Below are 15,356 nucleotides of genomic sequence, written 5' to 3'. Positions count from 1 at the left end.
TTCGCAGAACACCAGTTTGCAGTTCCGGTCAGTTGTGAGGGCTCAGATTCCTCCCACTGTGGAAAAGACGCAGGCCTCCCACACCGCCTTTACCAGAGGGCGCAGCTCCAGCACAGGGACTGACTCACAGGCTGGTATAGGGTTAGAGAGAAAAAAGCTCCAGTGACTTACCACAGCTTTTCAGGGCTGATCTTTAGAGAGAAATGATACCTATGTAGAAACTGAATATGTCATTCACTTACTTAAAAAAAAAAAAAAGAAAGGAAAAAAACAGAATGCTATGAAAATGTCTTTAATTTTCACCTTTTGGAAATACATTTTTCATTATTTCTGTGATACAAAAATGTTATATATCTAACAATGACCTCTATGAAGCAGATCTACTGAAGCAGATCTACTGAAGCAGATCCACAAAGTTCCGTCTCTGTTGTGATCTGCTTCGACAGAGGAAGGGCGGGCACACGTAGCTTTGCCATGATTTCACACACGCACACACACACAGGTACACACACACGCACACACACACAGGTAGCCACCCACACAGAGCAGACAACCACACTGACAAGTGAACAGAGCACTACATGTAAAAACAGAAATTAACTTTACTTGTCCCAGCGCAAGAAACTCACATCTTAGCAAAAATAACTCTAAATAAATATGCCAAGGCCAAGGCATATGGTAAGCTCCTTTATCGGTAGAGATTTTTCTACTGGAAAAATAAGCTTGAAAGCTTCATATTTTCAGGCAGCTAAGGTGGGAAGCAGACAGACATAACCTATTTCCCCACTAGGAGATGGTAACCATGTGCTAGGACTGCTGCGGAGTACGGGCGTGAGGAGACAAGGAAACCCCTTGAAGCAGGAAGGAGTTCAACCCCAAACTCGTCATCACAGCCCCCAAGAATGTCATCTCTTTCTGCATATTTCACAGTCGACACCCCCCATCAGGTGGATTCTTACACACGCTAATTCATCACAGGAAAGGTTTCACATGAGCAACAAATAACTGGTTAATAATGTACACCTTAACAGCCTACAACCGTGCTGAGTGTCAGCAGTTTACAATCGAAAGGAAGGAAAAAAACACAGCCACAAAAACAAAAGCTGAGCTTTTTCCAGGAGACGCCATTTTCAAAGCCCTCCCACACCACACTTATTGAATAGGGTATGGCTTCCAAGGTGCCGCTGGTTCCTTCCCAGCGACAGCACCGCGACTTGTCTTGCTCAGGCCTCGGCTACCACGTGTCAGGAACTTCAAAGAGCTTGGCAGAGCTGTCCGAGATGCCTCCTGGTGGGAAAGGACAAAACAAGATGAGCAAGGAGAGGAGAGGGCAGGCCCTGGAGAACAGAGCCACCATCACAGAGCAGGGCAGCTGCACAGCCACGCGGGAAAAGTCCAGGCAGGTCTTGTCTATGGAGAGCAGTGTCCAGCCAACGGCGGGACCCCACAGACACATCCCAGATAGGACTATGAGGTGCCTCCCTCCCCACTCGGCTGCCTCGCCTCTGTCATTTTACAGGAGTTAACACGTAGACACTTACAACATCTCCCAGTGGCACACACACCATATTCTTTGCTAGCCACCATGCTGAGCACTTAGGTCATTTACTCCTCAGAAAAGCCCTCACGATGGTACAAATATCCCCATTTCACAGATGCAAGAAGAGGCTCAGCGAGGCTGAGTGGCTGAGATGGAGTCTGCATCCTTCTACAGCACCAAGAGCCCCGCCGAGTCCCGGAAGGCTGGCTTTCTGTGATCTGTGGGCAACGGGCACCGAGATCAGCGTGGAGGGAAGCTGACCAGTGTGGGTTCTGAGATCCCAAAAAGGGCAAAGTAGCTTTTTCCGACCTCAGCGACACCGGCTAAGGTCTTCTTGGACTGAAGGAACCTTTTCCATTACAAACAGCTTCAACTCAAAGTGAGAAGCCCTTCTTTTCCATCCATGCCACTTTCTGTAACAGCAACTGCACAGATGTGTCAGGGCCTGGGGCGCCGATGTCCGGAGCGGAGCGAACGGGAACTAAGTCAGGAAAAGGCGTGTTCACAATGGAAAGTGTAGCGGGCCAGGCCCTCCCTGCACCGCTGGTGTCATGCCTTATTTAAGCCATAACTGCAGGGTTGGCAGGGAAAACGGGCAGAGCCAACCCCAGCTGCTAACATTCCAAGATTTCAAAAGAGAAGAGGTCTTTGATGATGCCTGAAATGGAGAGTAACTCTTAAGAAGCGATGAGGTTCGGTGTCCCACAAAGTAGAAAATCACTCAGCTGAGCCTGGCTACTGGTAATGACAGGAATGCCTAAAAGGAACGAGATCTGAACATCTGAAATAACATGGGCATTTCAGCTAAAATGAGAAATCCCACTTCCGATCCCTTATTGAGAGAAAATCCAGAGAGACAGGGGGAGCAGACCAGGAGAGGGGGACTCTAATGTTTGTACTGCTGTGTTGAACATGCAAGCCTTGGGACTCTCAAGACTGCAAGACTTTTCCTGAGGAGTGAAGATGGGCTGGAGATGACGCACATGAAAAAGATTCATGTGATCCCGTTATAAAAAGAACAAAGATTTAAAAAACAAAACAAAACAAACAAACAAAAACCAGAAACACTGCCCTCCCTGGAATAACTAAGTGCTGTATTGGTCCATAATAAACCTAACTAGCCTGACCTTCTCACTCATACGTTCAAACAGTACCTATTGGGAGACAGGAAAATAAATATCAATAAGGGCATTTTTATAATTCACATCAAAGAAATAGCAGCCAATTAGCCACTATAAAGGTAAAGGTCACAATGTCCAATGTGAGGAATTAAAATGAATTAAAACTAGCCAAGGGAGGCAGGGGAAGGTAAATGACTAAAAAGCAACTGCACTGTCATACTTAAAGTAGCACCTGCCATTAGATGGATGGGAACATGTGTGAGTAGGTGGCATGCCACCAAATATACAGTAGTGACTCTGTGAAGATCTAGTGAGAAATGATGGAAAGAACTTTGGTGTTGGGCAAATCTGGCTTGCCCATTTTATTAGCTGGATGACTTAGAACAACTTTCATTGTCTCATCTATAAGATGGACTGACTACTACTTTATGCCATGTAGGACTCTGGGATGTAGCAAAGTTCCCAGCACAGAGCAAGTTTTTCATACACACTGGGTCCCTTCCCCTTTTCAGTAAGGAGCCCAACATTGAGCATGATTGTTCCCAGGAAGCCAACAGCCTGCTGTCAGAGAGATGCTAATTTTCACTGTCTAAATGTGCAGCTGCTGAACAAGACTATGTACAGAGGAACCAGAACTTTAGGAACCTTAAAGAAGACCCAGACACAGGCGAACTGGGGGTCACGGCTGGTGTTCTTTCCAGCACTTTCCAGAAAGAGAGCACTGTGGATTGCCCAAGGATCAGTCTCAGAGCTAGTGGGTAAGGAGCATTTTCCATGGAACTCATCTTCACAGTCCTGTTTTACTAGATTGCATAAATTATTTAGGAACCATTTTTCTTTTTTAAAAGAGATACTTAAGGACATCTGCCTCCTACTATGATGGACCTCAATCCATACCTTGCATCCTTTACAAAGATTAATTAAAAATGGATTGTACACTTAAATGTAAAACCTAAAATTATGAAACTTCTAGAAGAAAACATAGGAGAAAATCACTGCAATCTTGAGTTAGGCAAAGATTTCTTAAATATAATACCAAAGGCATAATGCAAGAAAAATTGATAAATTGGATTTTGTTAAAATTTAAAGCTTCTACTACTTGAAAAATACTGTTAAGAGAATTTTAAAAACTCTGTAAAGCACACACACACACACACACACACACACACAGAATATGAAAAGTTTGGAAGATTTTTTAAAACACCCAAAAGAACTTGTATCCAGAATATATAAGGAACTCTCAAAACTGAATAAGAAGAAAACAACTCAGTGAGGGAAAAGGGGGCAAATATATAAACAAACATTTCACCAAAGGAGAGATTGGGATGGCAAATCATCACATAAAGAGATACTTAACATCAATTAGTCATAAGGGAAATTCAAATCAAAGCAACAATGAGGTACCACTACATACCCATCAGAATGGCTATAGAAGGACAATAGCAGTACTTGTCAATGTACAGAGCCACTGGGTCCTCCCTACCCTGCTGGTGGGAATGCAAATGGTGCAGCTACTTTAGCAAACGGTGTGCCAGTTTCTTATGAAGTCAAACATACACTTACCATATGACCCAGCAATTCTACTCCCAGGTATTGTCTCAAAAGAAATGAAATTAGTCCGTTCAAAAACCTGTACCTAAATGTTTATAGCAGCTTGATTCTTAGTAGCCGAAAACCGGTACCAATCTAAATGCCAACTGGCAAAACCCATATATATAAAAGACTAAATGACCGACCGTCCATCCATCCAACCAACCAAACGGCCGGTACATATGATGCGCACTGGCAATTTAAAAATAAATGTTGACTCGCGCATGCGCGATACATATAAAGCTCTCACTGGTGCCAATCGTATGCATGTGTTTTGATCTGTCATTGTCGATTGTGAATTTGGTTGTTTTTGTTGACATTCTGAAGCTGAAAGAAAGCGGGTGTTGTCGACAGAGTATGTCTGAAGACCAACTATTGGCATAACGTACCTCTGACACTTCTATTATATAGAAAGGGTGAATAGCGCTATTAAAATATTTCTTCTAATTAATTTCCTTTCAATGTGCACGAATCCATACACCAGGCCATTAGTGGATAAATAAACAGCAATATGTCCATAAAGCAGAATACTATTCAGCAATAAGGAATAAACCACAAATACATACAACAACATGAATGAATCTCAAATGCATTATACTAAATGAAAGGTTACCTATTGTCTGGTTCCATTTCTATGATATTCTGAAAAAGGCAAAATCACAGTGACAGAAAGCATATATCAGTGGTTGTCAGGATCTAGGCATGCAGGCAGGGATGACTACAAAGGGGCATGATAGACCTGGACTATATCAATCATAGTGATTGTGAAATAAATGTACAGATTTGTCAAAACTAATCAAATTGTACATCTAAAAGTGATTACGTCTATTGTACATAAATTATATTTTTAAAAACTGTCCTGTAAAAGATATTAGGAATGTTGTTTTTAAAAGACAACAAAAATATAATATAAAACATTATGCTGATAAAAAAATTATTTGGCCAATAGTTGTTTTTTTAATGGAGAAAAAACAGGATACTAACTTTCAGAGAGTATGATGCCAATGATGTATAAAAATGACAGGTGGAGCCCTAACAGGTTTGGCTCAGTGGATAGAGCATCAGCCTGCAGACTCAAGGGTCCCAGATTCGATTCTGGTCAAGGGCATGTACCTTGGTTGCGGGCACATCCCCAGTAGGGAGTGTGCAGAGGCAGCTGATCAATGTTTCTCTCTCAATGATGTTTCTAACTCTCTATCTCTCTCCCTTCCTCTCTGTAAAAAATCAATAAAATATATATTTTTTAAAAAAATGACAGGTGGAGCCCGGCCAGAGGGGCTCAGTGGTTGAGTGTTGACCTATGAAGCAGGAGGTCACAGTTCAATTCCTGGTCAGGGCACTTGCCCAGGTTGTGGGCTGGATCCCCAGTGAGAGGTGGAGTAAAACACATGAACAGACTATCAAGTAACTTTCTATTTTTCTTCACTTTACAGATTTTCATAGTAAGCACATTATTTTTAATAAGTAAAACAACAACAGAGATTAAAAAGTGGTCAACACAATAGGTGACTGTTTCTGCTTATTTATCTTTCAACTAACCAGAGTGGAGAGGAAGGAACTCCGAGAGGTAAGACATCTCTGACCTTAGGTGAATCCAAAACAATCTAAAAGCTACATGGTACACTGGAAATATGCCAAGGTATCTACAGAGCGGAATTCTGTATTTGGGAAGATCCTTTGGGGTGCCATAGAAAGTTATTAACTCCTTAGGAAATGCTCCAAAGGGTGGTTTCCCACACCCAGCAGGCGAAGCTCCCCCTGGATGGTTTGTGGGGGTACCGAAGGGTTGCCAGGAGGAACGGGGAGGGCACAAAAATGCACTGAGCAAACTGCCCCACAGCCCAGAGCAGCACACATCTCACTTCCCACACTTAAGGTGGAAACCACACTTTGAGTAATTAAAAAGCTCCTGGGGAGGTCGCTGGACTTTCCCAGCCTGGTCCACTCAGGTGACCAACAGCAGCAACTGCAGATCTCATTTCTGACTCTAAGGAGACCTATAATAGTATGAGGAGATTGCTGCTCTATGAAGATTCTAAATTTTTATATTCCGACCCTATGGCTTTGAGCTTGAAAAGTTCAGCAGACTAGTCAAGACTCCAGTGAAACTCACGGTTCTTGGCAAAAAGTCAAAGGTGTAATGTGTCGTTTTAAATGCAAGGGGGGAAGAGAGACTTGGAGCAATGTCTCTATCCTGACAGAACAGTCAATACGAACGGTCCATGTCTCTGGCATTCCTCCGTGACCACTGCCTAACAGGGTGCTTACGGAACCTCGGGCCCTGGACTGTCCATCAGTATTCTGAATAGCCAGTCTGCTCAGCGTCAGGCAACTACTGTCAGCCTACAGGCGAGCCTGGGGTTTCTCCAGGCCCTGGGGACACTCTCCACTTAGTCATCCAGAACAAGTGTGCTACGGAAGCCCATCCATTAAACACTGCCTGGGACCATTTCCCAAAGACAGTTTATTCCAGCATAAATGGCACACAGGATTGTTTTCCTTTGTGTGCCTTGAATTCTGCAGAGGAAAAGTAGACAGCACAATCAATCTACACTAATCATAATAAATATAAAAGAAGGGAGCTTACATTATATATTTGCTTCCTGAAAATAGGATAGAAACAGCAAAACCTAAGAGAAAAATATTTACTAAGTACATAATATGTGCATAAAATAGAAGCTCCAAAGGGGAGTGGTCATTGGATTTTATCACGACTTCATCATCTGAAAGTCCAGGTTGGTAATTGTTTCTGATCCAGAACAACTGCCAGAAATCCTCATGTTTGTACATAAAGAACCCTCTGCTTCCTGTGGTGCAATGTGTGAGCTCTGGATCAAACAGTCTCCCCAACTCCCCCCCCCCCCCCCACCCCCCGTTATATTTGACTTGGCCAGGTGATAACTCTCTGAGCCCTGGTTTCCTATAGAAATTGAATATGTACCTGATAGGGTTTTTCAAAGGGCTAAACAAGGTAACAAAGGACGTTTCTAGTACAATGTCTGGTATATTATTTAAACTTAAATGGGTCATTTTGTTATCTAGAAAGGGTTCTAATATTTAACTCTTCGTGTACTTTAGATATTACTATGTATAACTAAGGAAAATGGCACTGTTTTGTGTGGGGTTTATCGAGCATCCTTTGTCCCAGGATTGCCACAATACACGACATTCTGTGGTCTTACTTTCTGCTATGTTCTCCTTGGAAAAGAGAAAATTCCCTACAAATGAAGCAATGTTTTATGTTTTCATGCCCTCACTGAGAGTGCTGGGCACCCAACACACCTTTGTGAATCTCCTGAGCACCTGCCAAGATACTCTCTCCACAACAGCAGAGCTCAGACTTGATGCCTTAACCTGTCTCTGAGACAGACTTTCCCACACTCCAAACACTCCAGCACAGTTCCCGCCAACACCCAACCAGGCCCTCACAGCTCTGGAACATGAGAGCTGAAGACAGACCCTTCACAGGGGCTGAACCTGGTCCTCTCACTACTGCAGGACCTTATTAAAGTCACCAAGCAATAAAGTTGGTTGATTCCACAGATTCCGCACCTAATCGCTTGACCTGCATCCTGCTAATACGACCAGAACCAAATGCTAAAACAAACCAACAGAAAAGAATCCATTAAACTTCTGCCCTGCCACTGCTAGGTCCAACTTGGTGAGCGGTGCTCCAAAAGAAAGCTAAATTCTCTCAAGTTCTGTGGTTCAATTCAAAGTTGTCAAGATGTTTCTCTCTCTGACTGACAATGAAGTACAAAATCTATCGTGTTTTTTTTTTTAGCTCACATCTTGTGGCAGTTACAGTTTTACTGTCAATGGGAGAGGGGAAAAAACTATTTAAATGATGGTATTATAAATTCAAAACCCCAAATAACTCATATAAAGCTTTCATTTAAAACAAAAGTTATAAAAGGAGCTAATCTATTAATGCAGTCTATTACTAGGTATTTTGATTTTAATATCTTTAAGATTATGCTGAGATAGAAAAAAAAAAAACCTGAAATCTTGCCCCTGAGAAGTAACAGCTAAGCTGAAAAATTCAAAAGGGAGCCCTCCCGCCACTCCCCGCCACCCCCGCATCATGCTCAGAGTGATCGCTAAAAGTCGTGCTAACATTTAATATTTAACATGTGTTGAGCAGGTATAAATCAGCAGCAGTAACAAGGTATTACAGATGAAGACGAAGTATGTTACAGATTAAGAACTTCTCAAAAACTTATTTTAAGGAAAGAATGGGAGGCAAGTAAAGGGAGACACCCCAATTCAAGGAGATAGCTCAAATATACACTCCAGCCTTCCAATCAGAGTTTAAAGTTTTCAGTTAAGTTAGGCATCAGCATATTGTAAAAAAGCTTATGTGACATTTTGTCACTTCTTTGATTTCATTAATACTGAGATGCAGAAAACTTCCTACAGTCAGTTTGACCACATGCAAACAAAGGAATGAACTGAAACACAAGTTCCTAGCTTGGGTATGAATCACGTTCCACTGCTTTACTACCTTCCTTCAGTTTGGCTGTTGGGCCTGCTGACCAGGGCGACTGTCATGATGTAAACAGATAAGGAACAGGGAATAATGGCATCTAAGTAGCTGGGCCTTCTTCCCCGAACAGATAATACATAACTGTGCTTACAAACACCGGCTTTGTTATAAGACAGAATTAATTGCTCCATGACCCTGGGCAAGTCAGTAATCCTTTAGGCTTCTGTTTTCTTAACTGTAAACGGGCCCATGATGACTACCTCAGATATTTACATGAAAGAATTTCTGTTAAGCATTAGGTGTCGTGCTGGATCCTTGGCAAACACTCAGTGAGCAGCAGCTATAATTACTGTCACTGTAACTGCTGCTCATCGGGTTATGGCCGGATCTGACAAGCAAGCCCCTTCCTCCCACTCTAGCCCTGTATAGGGTCTGGGCATGAAGGGCTGAGTTAGGTCATGGATCCTCCATAGCATGTCTGAATGACAGAGGATGTTTCGGCTTCAGGTGGGCTGGGGCTCACCTTCTGGATCTGCTTCTTACTAGCAGCTACATGGACCTGCATATGTTTCTGATGGCAATTCCCTACGTCTGGGCTATTGTGAGGATGAAATTAAATAAGGAAAGAGAAAAACTCCTACTACAGTATCTAGCACATAGTAAGCTCTCAACATGTGCTAATTTCCTGTTTCCTTTGCTCCTTATATAATTCTGCTTCGGAGAGAAATCCAGGTTGCCTGGGTTTTCGTGGGAACAGTGAAAAATCTGTTACCGAAAATAATACATGTAGGAGTAGGCCTCTGTGCAAAGTTAAATGTACATTTAAAATATGGAGGCTACTTTAAGCACATCAGCAAAACCTCTAACCCATGGAGGAGAGAGAAGATACCAAAATGGACTAACCGTCTTTAACATGCTCTATCTAGAGCCAGAGCTTTTTTTTTTCTATTCTTTTTTTTTTTTTTCAGAGCCAGGGCTTTTAAGGGATTCCTCAAATTAAATTAAATTGGTCCTAAAAACATGTGGTCCCTTGCACCAACTGAGCCCTGCTGTAGTCTCTCCCACAGAACACAAGTTTGCAGCGCACTGAAGAGCACACAACTCCAGAACCTCAGAAAGAGCCAATACAAACCCGCTGGAGAAAGGTCCTTCTTCATTTTTTTAAATTTCTTCGTCTTTTTCCTTCCCTCAGTGGGGGGTTCAGCACAGGAATCTGTCTGCTCAAACTCAAGGTCAGAAGTCTCTCTTGTCTCCGAGCCAGCTTCTGCTTGACTGAGGCTCAGCTTTCTCTTTCTTCCTGTGCTGGTAGCTGTAGGACTGAAATGCAGACAGTGGAACAACATGAAATATGTTAAGAATAACAGGAAGACTAGCCTATAAAAATATTTTAATACTCTTAATCCTATGAACACTTAACTAGCAATCAACAACATGGGCAGCTGCTGCCTATGTGTAAGTTAAGACCTTATGAACTGAAGTCTAAAGGTTTACCCATGAGAAGCTTATTCAGAAGCAAGTTCTATATTATGCTTGGGTATATATATACAAATCTAAGCTGTTCTAAGTGCTTAAAGAACACATTTTTTAAAAGAAAACCCCTGGTCTCTGTTTTAGTAGAACTACTATAAAATAATAGTCTTGATTACATTAAATCAGAAGCTAGCATTGTTACCTTCAGGACTGCCTAATGGATACACAGCAGAACAGAAGCAATCGTGAGTCAGTTATCACACTGCGCATGCATTTGAATACACTTACAGGGCATACCCCCCTTCCTATAATTCTCTCCTATTCCTAAAAGGTGCCAAATTTATAATTAAACCTGGCTTCACTTTTAAAGCTTCATAGGATCTGACATGTTGAATTACATCGAAATTATATGTCCCAATTTTTCCTTAAGAAAATATGTTTCCTGAAATATAACTTGATAAAAACAGAGACCACATGGCCAGTGTGAGTCCTGTCTCTTCTAAATGGGTCTTATAAATAGAGTTTTTATTATAGCCCCCAAGTTTTGAAAAGCATATAAAATCAAGTCATTCCCCTTGGAACATTCTCCCACTTAAGTCTTCCCTAGGAAGTGAATACTTCACAATGTTACGCTTGAAAAACCTTTGGCTACCCAATTATGTAGTATTCTGGTCAGGACTGTATAACCTGAATATAATCATAAAGAAATAGCACATAAACCCAAATAAAAAATATTTTGTTGAAAAAAAGTGTCTGGGGGGGAGGGGTGTTCTTAAAAAAGTCTTAAAAAAGACTAAAGAGACAGGAAAACTAGATGGAACATATATAGACTGGAGCTTAGATTGGATCATAGGCTGAATCTTATACTGAAAGAGAAAAAGCTATTAAGATAATATGGGATCAAATAAAAAAAATATGAACAGTAGATTAAATATTAGATCAATGTTGAATAACCAAGGTTGGTAACTGTACTATAGTAATGTCAGAGAATATCCTTATTTAGAGTATTTGGGTATTAAGGACCACTATATATCTAACTTCCTCTCAAATGGTTCAGAAAAAAAAAAATAGTATTGTTGGTGGTAGTGAGTGGGTGGGGGGTTGTTGGGGAGGTGAAGAGAGAGAGAATGCAATACAGAGTGTGTGTGTACAGTAAGCCAGTACCCCCTCACTTAATGACATCAATAGGTTCTGTGACTCTGAAGCAAACAGATGTAAAATAAAACCAACTACCATGGGCTAATTGATATAAACAGAAGTTAATTTCCAATGGCATCTAATCAACATTATAGTGAAACAACACTAAATGAAATGATGAGGACCTGCTATATAGATAGAGGAAGGGGAAAGGGAGGAAGAGAAAGCATGTGTACACAAAGCAAAAAAATAAATGGAGCAATATGTTAACAATAAATGAATCTGAATAGAGTGTGTGTGTGTGATCTTTGATTTATTGTTAGATAGAACAAGGGTCTCAAGATCTAGACAGTTCTAAATGTTATTCTTGCTAAATGTTAAAATGTAGCACAGTATTTTGCAGATCAGCTGTAAACTGGATGAGCTTGACTGAAACTCAACCAGGTAAGTGTAGCCAAGTACAAAGAAGAAATCAATGTGTAACAGACCAAACAATATTTACAAACAATGGCTAAGCCTCCCTTCAAAGAGACAGAGCTTTGAGTATGAATCCTTTCTTCTTTACTTGCTGCAAGTAAATAAAATTACTTTGCAACAACCACCTCTCAGTCTTTAATAGAACACCCCAAGCCGCAAACCACTTGAGTTTGGTAACAGGATTTGTGTGACTTTTTTAACCCTTTTCGGTCCAACGTGGAGGCTGACTCAACAGACCAGGCGCTAGGAGCAGGTCCAACGTCGAGCTGAGGTCTAGTGAGACAGATAACTTCAACATTCAATCCCGTCAATTAATTTGGACCAGACTGTTTGAATTCCAAAAATAAAATTGGACCGCAAAGGGTTTTAAAGTTTGAAATTATTTTTAAATTAAAAGTAAAAAAAAATAATAATTTCTGAGAAGCATGATGTGTAACAAGGAAAGTAAATTTCATTGAATATCTTCTGATACGGCTATGACACAATCTAGGGCTAAAGTGTGTGTGTGTGTGTTTATACATGACTAATAAATATATTGTCAACCTATTAATACAAGAAAGAAGAAACCTTGACCATTAACAAATGTCTCATTTGATACAACTAGATGTTTATCCAACCAACTTGGCTCACACCCTCGGAGTCAGCACCTGTCCCTTTTCAGTCTTCAATGCCTGAGCCCTTCTCCTTCAGAGAAACTCATCCCCTCATTAACCAGTTTTCACCAACTTAATAAGTGCCTCCCCCAAACAGCCTCCAGTCTTACTCATTTATTTCTACCTACCACCAGTCCAGCTCTTTCCTCACCCACTGCCACTGCGGGCACTCCCTATCTTGCACCAGACTCAAAACAGGATCCTAATTGGCCTGTCTCTCCCTCTCCTCCTCTTTCCAGTCTCTCTTCCCCTTTCAAAGCCATTCCTTCCAATGCTGCCAAACTTCTTCCAAAGCAGAAATTTGATCAAGATGTCCCCAGCTCAAAAACTTTGATGGCTCTCCACTACAAACCTAAATTTAAACTGCTTGGCATACCATCCAGGAATCGCTGTCATCTGGGTCCCAATCTGCTCTTCTAGCCTTATCTTCCACTAGGCAGCCGAGTGGCAAATACAATATACACTGACCTTAATAACTTCCATTATATGCACTTTCCCATATATCCACCATCTCTTCAGAGCAGTGATGACGAACCTATGGCACACGTATCAGAGGCGACACGCGAACTCATTTTTTTGGTTGATTTTTCTTTGTTAAATGGCATTTAAATATATAAAATAAATATCAAAAATATAAGTCTTTGTTTTACTATGGTTGCAAATATCATAAAATTTCTATATGTGACACGGCACCAGAGTTAAGTTAGGGTTTTTCAAAATGCTGACACGCCGAGCTCAAAAGGTTCGCCATCACTGCTTTAGAGAGTTTATCAGTCCCAATATAGCCTATATTCCCCACTTCAGTGTTGCTGCTGCCCATCTCTTCCTGATTAAACACCACTAGCCTTGAGAATGTTCCCCATTTCTCTGCCTAGTGTTCCTTTCCTTACATGCTCCCCATAACACTCAGTTTGTCTGTTTCCAGGGATCTTTAAGTCATCTATCATTATTTGCAATAAACAAAAATTGGGACCCTGAGAAAGATACCTCCTAAACATGGGTCCTGGTGGCTCACTGGGCTCAAATTTTAAAAAAGAGCCTAGCAGCTATTTCTAAGCTGGGGCCTCTCACACACACACCCCCCGCCCCCCCCCCCCCCCCAAACACACACACACTTTCCTGAGAAGCATGCACTAAACTAACTGCCTGTCCACACTGTGTTTCTGTCATCTGAACCAGCCCTTATAAAGGAGTTCCTGGAATCCTATTTCAACCAATAGGACTGAGGCTTTCCTCATCCAATCAAAGCTGCATAAACATCTTCACCAACCAATCAGAGTAATTCTAATCTGACCAATCAGGAAAGTGTCTTTTAGGCCAATTAAACTGTGAGGATTTGAAGTCCTCCTTTGCATGAGGACAGATCAATCAGGGATCAGGGGCAGGGACTTCTATCTACATAAGCCAGCTCCTGTCTGGCTCTGAGAGCACACTTCCCCTTCCTACCAAAGACTGAAGACTGTGTTTCCCAGGCTGGAGCAGAACAGAGCTGCCTAGCAAGAGGGAGACCTGGTTTCAGGGCTGCCTGGCCCCAGGGCTGCCTCATAGCCAGACTACATCACAATTGAGCTGTTTTGCCCTGAATCAAGTTTCCTTTTTCACTGAACCTCAAACTGGGTATTCCTGTTGGCACTGAATTGGTGACAATGACCATCGGTTGACAATATGTATTTGTATATGTATGTAATATCCATACCAACATAAAATGTTCTCAACTGTCATTCTCTAATAAAAATAAGTGATTATTATATGCCATATAGCCAAACTAAAGCAGTTTTGGATCAAAACAGTTTTTATCATACACTGAAAACTAGATATATGAAGTACTACCTTAAAAATGTTAATCCTTTAAACATTTTTAAGATACAGCTGTTTGTGTGTGTGTATTACATATAGACATTCCCAATACATGTATGTTGATAAGATACTTCTGTATGAATTGATTTCAAAGGTCAAAAGTCAAAATGAGATCAGATGAAACAACCTCCCATTAGTCTGGGCTCATCTTATATGCAAAATTAGTAAACAAAGTAAGCCATTTTACAAGGAATATGAAGAACACAGTTAAACCCACTGAAGAAGTAGTGACTATTTAAAAAATAAAATGTTTCTGACACAATTTGGTATGTCAAAATTGAACATTAAACCTTGATTAGGGGGATGCAAATAACAAGTCATCTTGGTTATAATGACTATTAGGTCAAACTTAGAATATTTGCTGCAAAATATTATTAACAATGCAGCAACTACACACAAATTCTGCAAGATTCTCCATTAACTTCTTCCTTTCAGCAGAAAAATTATTTGCTAACAGAAAGGTCACATTCACAAGCTCCTTCTATAAAGCCACAAAAATCTGCCTGCCCCATGAAATTTTTCCCCTTTATTTTATTTTTTTAATGTTTTTATTGATTTTAGAGAGAAAGGAAGGAAGAGAGAGAGAAAAAAAACATCAATGTTAGAGAGAAACATCTTTCAGCTGCTCCCCTGACACGGGATCCAACCTGCCTGGGCATGTGCCCTGACGTGGAATGGAACCTGCAACCTTTCGGTGCACGGGAAAACGCTCAACCAACTGAGCCACACCAGCATTTTATTTTATTAAAATGTATTTTTATTGATTTAAGAGAGGAAGGGAGAGGAAGAAAGAGATAGAAACATCAATGATGAGCAAGAATCATTGATTGGCTGCCTCCTGCACGCCCCTTACTGAGGGGTCCACAACCCGGCCATATGCCTTCTTCCGAAATCAAACCCAGGACCCTTCAGTCCCCAGGCCGACGCTCTATCCACTGAGCAAAACCAGCTAGGGCTCCCCTTTATTTTAAATTAGGGTATTATTTTTCATGCAATGAAATTCATATAGTTAAAGTGCACTGTTT

The 15,356-nt window shown here is 41.2% G+C and overlaps 1 protein-coding gene across 1 annotated transcript in view; it reads right to left on the bottom strand.

The window, feature by feature from the left end:
• Nucleotides 1-276: 276 nt before the first annotated feature.
• PARN (poly(A)-specific ribonuclease) overlaps nt 277-15,356 on the bottom strand; it is a 149,767-nt gene continuing 134,687 nt past the window's right edge. Inside the window, exons 23-24 of the mRNA XM_070412948.1 lie at nt 9,870-10,054; nt 277-1,287 (exon numbers count right to left, since the gene is read on the bottom strand). Of these exons, the coding sequence (XP_070269049.1) occupies nt 1,235-1,287; nt 9,870-10,054 (238 nt within the window). The 3' untranslated portion in view covers nt 277-1,234. The remainder of the gene's footprint in view (nt 1,288-9,869; nt 10,055-15,356) is intronic.

This window comes from Myotis yumanensis, unplaced genomic scaffold (genome assembly GCF_028538775.1).
Source record: "Myotis yumanensis isolate MYYU_CA2020_CCGP unplaced genomic scaffold, mMyoYum1.0.hap1 SCAF_4, whole genome shotgun sequence".
Lineage (NCBI taxonomy): Eukaryota > Metazoa > Chordata > Mammalia > Chiroptera > Vespertilionidae > Myotis > Myotis yumanensis.
This window is presented reverse-complemented; position numbering and strand designations above follow the sequence as displayed.